Genomic DNA, 11,552 nt, shown 5'->3' on the forward strand with positions numbered 1-11,552 from the left:
AAGAAATCCATCACTACGAAAATGCAAGAAGAAATCATCATTATAAGGACCATGTGAGTTGGGAAAACTTGACCAATGTAATGAGAAATGTCGAACGTACTCGTATCGAATGAACTAAATGTCGCACTTCTAACCCCTCTCGCAGAGCTATGAAGCACGTCATGGGGGTATGACAAATGATAAGAAATACAATATCAACTAATCATCATCCGTCACGTAACCGTCATATGAAATCCTCGATGGGAGAAAAGATCCAAGTCACCATCTGCCCGCCAGCTCGTGTAGACAAGAATCCAAAATGCAGGTCCAAAGTGCCCAAGTGTCCAAGTATATATATATATATATATATATAAGAGCAAACAAATAATATTCACTGTGCCCAAGTGTTCGCTCTCAGATTATACTTACTTTTGTGATCAACATCAATGTATACATCTTGAAAACGTCCAATTCAACAGTGAGAAAAATTCGGACGGATAAGAAGCATGACAGTCCACATGAACTACGCTAATGTGTCGTATAGTAACAACAATATATTGCCTGTTAGCAATTGCATTACCTTGCAAGGACTTGAAGAGTGACACAATCGTCCGCGACCATGCCAGGCCATGTTCTAATTGATTGATAGCAATGTAGGCAGAAGTGCATGGAGAGCAGCAGATTTGATGTCCCAAAAAGAGCTTACGTTCTGAAGAAACCAAGCCGAGCTCCTTGCGCAGTTGCTCATCAGGTTGCAAAGTCTCAGGAATTGCACCAAAGACAGCGTGCAGCCTCGATTCCAGAAACAGTATTGTGCAGGTATGCAGATGCTTCCTCTACACTTCTGCTCCAGTCATCCGAAGAAATTGGCATGAAAGGCGGAGGAGAGGCAAGTGCTTTCTCCTGGGTGGCCTCATTTAGATCTGCAGCCCCGACAAATCTCTCTGTGGCTGCCTCCAAGGACAGCGCATGCCTGTGATCATCCGTTAGGGGCACAGGGTCTTCGGCTAGAGCTGCTAGAGTTAATTTCACGAACTCATTGTTTGTATTGTACGTGTGACAATTTGGAAACTGCTTGAAGAATTCATTGGAAGGGTGGTTGGCACAGATAACAATCTTCCCCATGGCCAGTGCTTCTGCTGTTGTCGTGCAAATGACGTCTGTAGTGCTTGGATTAATAAGCACCTTGTAGCTGAGACCAATGGAAGATCAACATACAAACAGAGAATTAGGTACTCTTGATTTGTTCATTTCTCAACTTTTAAAAGCAAATATGATTATGAGAGAATTTAAAACATATTGAAGAGATATAAGAAATATCAGACTAGCTCTACTGCATACCTCCAAAAGAAAAGAGAAATTATACTACAGAATGTGTAGAATGGAAGAAGCAACATATGATAAAAATCAGAAATTGAGGGCTTGGCTTACTCATGGAAAAAAGAATCCACATGATCACGGCCAGGATAAATTCTGACACCCAGATTCAAACTTACTGAAAGTTCTTTTAATTTCAGCAGAGTCTTCTCCATTTCCGTACAAGTCTACTTGTAAATCAGATAATTCATTTTGGTGATCTGATAGTAGTTGGAAGAGTTCTCTGTAGCCTTTACTCCAAATCATCTTTCCAATAAAGTAGGCACCTTTCGGAAAGGCTATTTGACCTTCATGTTTTAGCTCATGCCTCATTTTCCCAACCTCAAGGAATTTGGGGTTTACACCATGGACATTAGAGATGGTGGACCCTGGGAGATGTTGGGTGGCAGATGATAACCTCAACCTGCGATAACAAAAAGCTATCATAGGTAAATTTTGATGCAGTCAGTTACTCTACGAGCTTGGATAGGTGTACAAGTTCATCAACGTCCGCTAGAACCAAAGACAAGTTCTTTTTCTTCTGTTTGTAAGTAATAATCAATAGACCAGTCACAGAGACAAGATAAACTTAAACAAACACGCATGATTCTTCTTGCAACACACTAACCTTGTGGCAGTAGATCTGAATAAGCCAGCTGTTGATATATTTCAACAAAAAGGCTTGAATCTGCCCAATTTTCTCTCTCTCTTCACATATTCCAAGTAATAGTATGAATAACACCTATGACTCTCCAAAACTTGGTTTTCCATCTCCGACCATGATGGTACCATGTAAGATGTTCTGGCTCCTCGAGAAAAGCAATCTCGGCCATTTCATCGGGAATAGTTTCGGTAATGTCCCCAACAGGTAGAATGCTCCTTTTCTCTTTAGAGAACTGCAGTTCTAGAAAAAGCAACGCAAACAATCTTTTAGTAAGCAAAAAGGGTGATGAAGTTTTATCTATATCATGTGGATGGAACCCCATTTAAACCACTCTTCACAGCAATTTGGCAGCCTGTATCATAAACCAGAAGAATGCTGATTATAAAGTCTAAGGTAACTTTTACGTCACTGAAGCTGATGACAATATTGCAGCCCACCGATATATATATTTAAAGCAGGTAAAGAGTAATGATTGCCTTCAGCATATCTTACCTTGGCAGGATTAAATGTAATCTTAAACACTGAAACAACGTCAGCCTTCTCCTGGAGCCATCGACGAACATAGGCTTCATGCTCCTCCGTTGAACTAAAGTTGACTTTATCTGTATATACAAATAGTTGATCCTTCATTGATAGCCAAGAAATTACCAGAGTGACCTCCCGGTCACAATCCTTCGCTAGGTAAGCAGCACGAAACAAAGGGTTGACAGCAGTTCCAGTCATCCAGGGCAGGCTGGCAGTTGTGAAGATTGCAATATGCTTCTTCCGAGCCATCAAGTCACTAGATATTATTTACTGAATGAATGTCAACTCTAACACTTGTGGCAATGCAGCCAAGCGAGGGATGGTAACAGCACCTCAAGCCCGAGCTGCATTTCAGTATGAGAAGGTGCATTGTTACAAAAAGATATACCCTTTTGAGCAAAAGATGTTTAGATAAATTTTCTTTTGATGAAAACAGGAGTTGTTACCACCCGCTTTCGTTAATAAAACAAAAGAATCAGAAATTAGAAAACAAGTGTACCAACATTTGTATCAAATGCGGGATAGGGAAGAAGATGCTCAATTTCTGAATGCTGGGCCATTCTACAGTATATTAAATGTAAAGACTAAAATCTGGTTGCCTTTAAACTTTGGTAACCACAATGTCATCGATATGTCCTGTCTAGGTTATAACAGAACTGATACAAGTCATAAAAACAAAATTAAATACAGACAATCCCAGTGTTGTTCCAAGCTCTGATACTGGTTTGATTATTAGCTCTACAATAAGTAGATATGAGGAAAGCCTTCTTAGTAGACTCAATATCATGCCACAGAGTATTTGCATCGTCATTCCAATGCCTTTGGTTAAAGTAGTTGTGGTGACAACAGTCTTCGTGTTAAAGTAGTAATCAAGATTCATGGTATATGCCTGCCTCGCTAAGTACAGGTCTACACTTTTAGTTACTAATCCACCAAATTATCATGGCCGAGCAACTACATACCAAATATCAAGGCGATGAAATCCTCAAGCTTGCTCACCCACTCAAAAGATTTATACTAATGTGATCGATTTAGTAGAACACTCGTCTACTAGATATGGCACTTGATGTATTATCATTGCAATTCAAAAGGCACTTTGAAAGAAAGAACATGATTGAGTGTTTGCAATCATCTTTATTTAAGGTGGCATAATTCTGGTACTTTGAGCAGGGGCAAAAGAAGGGGTCCTGAATGAAGAACAAGAAAGATAAAAGAAAAGGAGGGATGTTCATGCGATGGTTGATGCCCTAGTGAGGGAAAAAGAAAAGAAATGTGCTCAAAATCATCGCTTATCGATAATACCTACAAAATCTTTTACACCCCAAATTCATGACAATCGTTCATCGTTGTCTCCTTTTGTTGCGGCATGACGGATGCAGGTAAAGAAATTCAAATCACAAGAAAAGCAGCAGCGAGGAACGAGCAATTACGAATTCTATAGAATGATGCAAACGAAAAATATCGATTCTTCAATCAGGTCAGCTAAGAAAGGAAATATCCACACACACACACACACACAAAAGTTGAAGATCGTTCCTTGAATCTGCAACGCATTTGGCCTAGAAGGACATTGTCTTGAAAATGAAGGAGAGGGAGGACAGAGACAAAAGAGCTTACCTCTCCGCATCTTCTTCTGAGGAAGAGAGAGAGAGAGAGAGAGAGAGGAAGCCGTGGAAAGAGGGAGAAGAAGATGGGAAAAGAAAAACAAACCGGCACCGTGCGATAAATATACGATACGATTCAAGGGCGAGGCACCGTCCCCAACGCGGAGTGGAGTAGGCAAGACTGGTAGTTGGCCTGCTTCGTGATTCGACCAAGTAGCGGGGCCGGCTTCCCCACTACAAGGAAAAAAGCAGGTAGGGAAAACGAGTAGGGTAAAACAAGTGGTGATTAATAAGTGAACCTAATTTCAAGTCAGTCAACAAGGCACAAACCCTAGCGGCCACGGCGGTGGACAAAGAAAGACAGGGATGGCGAGCCACCGCCATGGCGGTTCTTGGCCTGTCGCTGTGGGTTGTTTCGTAAAACGTAGGTGTACGCTTTTGGCATTAGCTGGAGACAGGAACAGGGGTTGTCGGTGTTAGAGTCACGAGATAATTTGATCTCTCTCCTCACGGCAATCTGATAGCTTGTTGCATGATGTTTCTTTGATAATACATATTTCTATACGTTCTTTTAGATTAAGGATTCAAGCATTCTTTCTTCCTAGGATCGATGCTCTGAAACCTACACAATCATCATCATCTATCATCTATCATCTATTTAGGGACTCGTTTTAAGGTCCTTTACTGATTATGGCTTGCTACATGTCTCGGCCACCTGACGGGATCTCATCATCACATGAGAGCAACATCTGCACCACCGAATCCATGGTTGGCCTTCGATTCCTCTCCTCTTCCACGCAAGCGAACGCGATCTCCATCATCACCATGGCCTGCCTCCAATTTACCTCCCCCTCCAGTTTGTGATCTACGAACTCGCCGATCCATGCCTCTTCTCCGCTCTCCAGCTCCGCCTTGAGCGTCATGATTGTCCTCCGCAGCACCAGGCCCACCTCTTCTTCCACCCCGTCCGCCACCCAGTTGGAGACTCTCTCCCCCTTCACCAGCTCCAGGAGCACCACCCCGTAGCTGTACACATCCACCTTCCCGTTGATGGGAAGGCTCGACGCCCACTCCGGCGCGATGTACCCCCTCGTCCCTCGAATCCTCGATGGGTTGGAGCCTGCTCCGCCTCTGTTCAACAGCTTCGCCAGCCCGAAGTCTGCGATCTTTGGCTCCCAATCCTGGTCCAACAGGATGTTCTCCGGCTTCACGTCGCAGTGGATGACCCACTCGAGGCACTCGTGGTGCAGATACGCCAATCCTTTGGCCACGCCCACTCCGATCTGGTACCTCTCGCTCCACCGTAGTAATCTACCGGTGGCGCCACCGCCGAACAAAGCCTTGTCCAGGGAACCATTCTCGACGAACTCGGAGACCAAGAGCCTGTGCGAGCGTTCGGAGCAGAAGCCGAACATCCTGACCAAGTTCTTGTGGTATATCCTCCCGATCAGATTCAGCTCGGCCTTGAACTCCTCCTCTCCTTCAATCACGTCCTCCAACTTCTTCACCGCCACCACCCGCTCGTCGTCCAAGGCCGCCTTGTAGACGGCTCCGGAACCTCCCCTTCCGACAACATCCTTGAAGTCCCTCGTGGCTCTTTTCAGCTCTGCGTACGTGAACCTCCGGAACTGGCTCGATATCGCCTGGTATCCCTCGTCCGTCGAGCTCCGCTTCTTCTCCCTCCTGAAGATGAACCACCAACCAGATGCGATGAAGAGAGCCTCTACCGCGAAGAACGCCGAGACGAACCCGTAGAAGTACTCCCACTTGGTCATTCCACCCGCTTTACGACGCAACTCGGATTGACCCGCCAAAGGTTGCACCTTGGTGCCATTGCAAGCAGGTTCCTCAGCCGCCGCTGGTATCACAGGGTATCGCGAGTGTTCTCCTACGTTTCTCGCGAGTTTCATGTAGATGGTGTTGCCGGTGCTCTGAGATGATCTGCCATTGAAGAGGCTGGTCTTGGGATAGCACTCTCCTGATCCCTGCTTATACCCGAAAGCTTCACACGAGCAGTCCTCGCTGCAGATCTTCCTGCACTCCCCCAACGAAAGACCACTGGTGTAGTTGAGATCGAACCCCCAGAAATCCGTATAGGGAAGCCTCAAGAACCGATTCTGGTGAGGATGGCAACTGATGTTGTGCTTGCGCTTGCAACCTTTGCTCCAGTCGCTTGGGTCGTTCACCTCGAAACCGGGTGGGCAGGTACATCCCACCCTGGCGGAGTAGACGCAGAGCCCGTTTCGGCCGCAGGTGCCGTGCACGTCGCAGGGCTGCAGAACCGCCTGCCATGACACCGACCAAGTCCTGGTTTGCTTGCTTAGGCTGTAGACTCGAAGGTTGCCGTCGTAGTCCAGAGTTAGCCTCCTTGTGATCCCATGGCCGTAGTCAGATGCATTGAACTCCAGTTGATCGCTGGCGTAGAAATGCCCCATCTCATCAAGAACACCATACCTGGTGCTGTTGTAGCTGGTTCGACCGTTCACCCACACATTGTACATGGGATTAGGCCAGTAGATGCTGGAAAAGTCCGGCCCGTCGTAGATGAGGCGGAGGACGTTGTCCGTGTCGAAGTAGAACCTATAGTAGCCAGACGAAAGCAAACCCGAAGCGGACGCGGAGACCAGCGGCGTGCTCTTGGTGATGGGTTGCATGGGGAGGAGAGTGTCGGTGGGGGAATCAAAGCTTTGCCACAGAGTTGTGTTGTCGGCATCGACCACCACAAGATTGCCGGTGTTCAGCAGCAGCGCGCGGTCAGCGGAGCCGGAGCTGGTGTTGCTGCTCCACACCAGCGTGCCGTCGAAGTCCGTCAGCGCCAGGCGCCCGCTCCTGCGCAACGTGATCCTCGAGCCGCGCCCGTTCACGAGCTGGTCGCGGTTCGCAGTCCAGGCGACGGTGGCGTTGGCGGAGTTGGCGAACCAGATGGAGAAGGCGTAGGCGTTGGAGCCAGCCTTGTAGAAGCCGCAGGCGAAGGACTCGTCCTGCGAGACGAGGATGTCGGTGTCGTCCTCCACGGAGAGCGATGAGCCTCTGGTGAGAGAATCCCGGCGAAGGGCCGAACAAAAGGGAGGAAGCGTGGAGACGACGACCAAAAGAGCAGCGAGGATGCAGGGACGAGAGAGTCTCTTCATACTGCACAAGTCGAAGATTTTTGCCTTCCCTACGTTTCTCTTTTTCTTTCCTCCCTTCCATCAAGAGTTTCTTTTATGGTGTATGCATCATATACGTCGTCTTCTGACGTGATGAACCAACCATCGTTTGGAAAACATCAAGTTTAGATGACGATCGATGAGCACTAAACGTCAGCCATAAAGACCGCAGAACGTGAGTTGACTTGGACTTGACCCTTTGCTAGGATTGCCGACTTGCACGTCAGCCGATAAAATATATGAGGTCGAAAATGGGGCTAAGAATAATCAATCCCCCGTTGTGAAGGTTTATAAGACCGACTTCCAACATATTAGATTGATATCAGATCAAGTCTAAGTGATAGTAATAGATCTTATGATCATTTATTACTAATAAAAGGGAGATGAGCCTCACAAGAATAAGGAAGGGGAGAGTTATTAACTGTAAAAGAAAAAAGAAAAATGTTGAGAAGATGTTCATGTATAAAATAAGGATAGGAAAAGATGATTTAGTCTCGTATTGTCACAAATATTGAATTGATCCATAACTAAATGATGACAAGTTTAGTTCAGAATTGTCTCTCAATTTAAAATTCTCTATTCGTAAGTTGGAGCCACCATAGAATAACAGCAGTCATTCGATTTAAGATTCACAAGCTGCCAAAGTTTGATTCGCTGGAAGAAGAACAACACATTCACTCAGAAATTATCTTCAATCGACAAAGCAAATGATGTGGTTTCTTTGGTCTAATCAATAAACCTAATCCAAGTTTTATAATTCATGTCAGTTAATCATCATCCGACATAATCGCTACTTAGAGTCCTCCATAGGAGTAAAAGTTCAAGTCACTTTTTACTCGCTTGCACACGTAGATAAGAGTTCAAAAGCAATTTCAAGATAAACAGTTCAAGGCTCTCTTATTATCCACGTAGACAAGAGGCCAAAAAGGAATTATTGAAACGATTAAAAATAATTTTCCTATAAAATATTTTATGAAATAGTCTATCCCGTTGAGATTAGCTATAAAAGCTCATCTTCATTATGATAACGAGGAATGGACTTCTTTGAACTACTCGCGTCCATACTAAAACATATCGGACTACTCACTTGGGCATCATAGAGATCGAGTCAGGAAACTTCTCTCAACCTCGGTCTTCGTATAGGTGGCACCTTGGGAGCTTGACGTTTTCACTTTAGAGGCACCTTAGGCAACCCTACGCATATAGGTTCGGACTACATCGAGCTGACCAAGATGTCAATAACTTCTTCCCTCATTATTTTGGCATTAGAAGGAGGGCTCAGTGTCGTAGGAATGATCGTCCGCCAACCTTCTCAATGAACGTTCAAGTGAGGAGGCTCTGCCCCCGACCCATGTACTTTCACTCAAGGGGGCAATAGCCACCCTTGACTTATATGAACGCATCTACCTCGATGTAAATATCGATGTAATATTAGCACCTATTTAATAACCTAGGTTTCTCACTCTTATGGACGACCCCGAGCCACCTATTCATCCCTATTGAACTATTCTTAAACCTCATCTAACAAGTGCATACGCTAATGAGCACAATACAAGCCATCACTCTACTTTTGACCTAGCTAATCCAATAGGCAATGCCACTAGTTTAATTGTAGTCAATAGCTCAACCACCGTCGGCATGGGTGCCCATCAAGGTTCCCACACCTAACATAGTGTTGACATCCTAATAATGCTCAATACCCACCGAACCACCAGCCAAAAGAGACACTTCACTCTCAACCATGGAGTTTAGTGGACCACACCACCACTCTACCTTACCTAAATCCAAGGCACAATTGGGCAGATTCGATGGATGATTCCCTTCGAATCTAACTATGATAGATATATCGATACTTGGAGGAGATAAGATGAGAGTTTTAACAATCCAAAGGGGAAGCACTAATCAACCCCACCTCAGGTCGGTCCTCATTCACCTAGAAAATTTAAGAGAAACCAATCATGATGAACTTTTGCCTCCCGTCGTTGGAGGTATTTGATGGGAGTACCAACCTGATGGAGCATATTATCACTTTTCGCACTCAAATGTCATTGTACAATACTTTAAACGCCCTAATGTGTTGCGTCTTCCTAACCACGTTAAGAGACTCGATACGAGAATTGAGACACTTGTCTAAAGTTGCTCTCTATCAATTCTTTTGTTCAGCACATAAGAGAGTTTGAGCTTCACTTTCTTAGGAATATGTGCCCGAGGCTATCAACGGTAATGCTCCTCAGACTTAGACAAGGGGAGGAGGTAATGCTCTCAGACTTTATCGCTCGGTTCACTAACAAAATCCAAGACATGGAAGATGCCCATCCATCGCTCGTAATATAGGCCTTCATGATGTGATTTAAGTTCTTATCTTTTCTAGTCATTGGTAGAGAGGCCACCAACGATGCTATTAGAGATACTTTAGAGGGTCAATTAATACATCACCATCGAGACAATAGTCTCAGATAAGTATGAGGTGTCATGCAAAAGGATGAGACAAGAGCGACTACAAGTCGTCCCGACCTTAAGATCACCATAGCGAAGGAGAAATGAACAACCCGAGTTGCCTCACCCAAGGTTTGAGCTAACATATCTGAATATGACTAGAATTGAAGTTTTTTTACAAATAAAAGACCATGTTAGCGAAAAGAAATAGATCCAAATATTAAACTTCCACTATGATTACAACTATGACATGAAGGATTGTTGTGACTTGAAAGAGCATATTGAAGAGCTCCTACGTCGGGGACACCTTCGGTGATTCATCCAAAGGCACTGAGAATCTTCACCTCGACCTTAGCGGTTGATAGAGAGACAAATTAACATCATCATTAGTGGACCTATCTTAGGAGGAGATAGCTCGTCGAGTCGTAAAGCTTATACTTGAGTTACTATCAAAAAGTGCTTGAAGGCGGGAGACAACTTAAAGATAACCTTCAAGGAGGAAGAGATGAAGTATATTGACTCGAACCATGGTAATGCCTTGGTAATCTCTGTTAAGTATGATCAATGCTTAAGTGAAGAGGGTCATAATCGATATATGTAGCTCTGTTGATATCCTTTATTTTGATGCTTTCCAAAAACTCAAACTCTCGATTAATAGCCTCACCCGTATGACTTTTTCATTGATAAGGTTCACTAGCAACTCAATCTCTTCTCTTGGGATCATGAAACTACACATTATCTTTAGGGATGAGCCATCCTCTAAAATGGTGTTGACCAGATTCATCGTGGATGATATCCCCTTAGCATACAACATAATCATATGATGGCCCATACTGAATAAACTAAGGTCAGTGATGTCGACCTACCACATATTAATGAAGTTTCTAACGAAAACTGACATTAGAGAGTTGAGAAGCAACTTGAGGGAGTCGTGCTAGTGTTACCTTACGATAGTCTCCATACCAAAAAAAAAAAGCCCAACCCGAGGTGCCACCAATGGACCCAAAGATTTCACTAAGTTGCTCCTCCATCTAGAGCCGATGAAATTGCTAATTGAAACACCCCTTGACAAGGCTGGTCCCGATCAAGTTGTTAAGGTCGAAACGATATTGTCCGGGGAGGAACAAGTGCAGCTCATCAACTTCCTTATGTGGAACACTAAGATGTTCTCGTGGTCACCGAGAGATATGCAAAAAATTGATCCAAATATAGCGCAGCATCACTTAATCATTTCACAAAAGCCTAATAGATTGTTCACAAACAAGTAGTGATAAAATAGATAAGTTGTTAGGAGTATGGTGTCTTATCAAGGTACAATACCCCTAATGACTCGATATTGTATTTATTAAAAAGTTTAATAGAAATTAGAGGATATGTATTGATTAGGTGACATAATTTTGGTATTTTATTTAAGGTGACATAATTCTAGTACTTCGAGCAGGGGGTGAAAGAAGAGAAGCGTCTTGAACGAAGAATAAGAAAGATAAAAGAAAAGGAAGGATGTTATGCCCTAGGGAGGGAAATGAAAAGAAATGTGCTCAAATCATCGCTTATCGATAATACCTATAAAATCTTTTACACCCTAAATTCACGATAATCGTTCACCATTGTCTCCTTTTGTTGTGGCATGATGGATGCAGGAAAAGAAATTCAAATCACAAGAAAAGCAGCAGCGAGGAACGAGCAATTGCGAATTCTATAGAATGATGCAAACGAAAAATATCGATTCTTCGATCAGGTTAGCTAAGAAAGGAAATATCACGCATTTGGCCTCGAAGGACATTTGTCGGAGAGGGAAAGGGAAACACCGCACTCGTCGGAGAGGGAAAGGGAAAGGAA

At 44.1% G+C, this 11,552-nt stretch overlaps 1 protein-coding gene and 1 pseudogene across 1 annotated transcript; both read right to left on the reverse strand.

Moving 5' to 3' along the window:
* Positions 1-376: 376 nt before the first annotated feature.
* Positions 377-4,233, reverse strand: LOC135644458 (digalactosyldiacylglycerol synthase 2, chloroplastic-like; annotated as a pseudogene).
* Positions 4,234-4,699: 466 nt separating this feature from the next.
* LOC103994028 (putative receptor protein kinase ZmPK1) lies at positions 4,700-7,318 on the reverse strand. The gene has a single exon (XM_009414289.3). The coding sequence runs from the start codon at positions 7,257-7,259 to the stop codon at positions 4,827-4,829; it is 2,433 nt and encodes an 810-aa protein (XP_009412564.2). The 5' UTR covers positions 7,260-7,318; the 3' UTR covers positions 4,700-4,826.
* Positions 7,319-11,552: the final 4,234 nt, after the last annotated feature.

This window comes from Musa acuminata, chromosome BXJ3-8 (assembly GCF_036884655.1).
Source record: "Musa acuminata AAA Group cultivar baxijiao chromosome BXJ3-8, Cavendish_Baxijiao_AAA, whole genome shotgun sequence".
Lineage (NCBI taxonomy): Eukaryota > Viridiplantae > Streptophyta > Magnoliopsida > Zingiberales > Musaceae > Musa > Musa acuminata.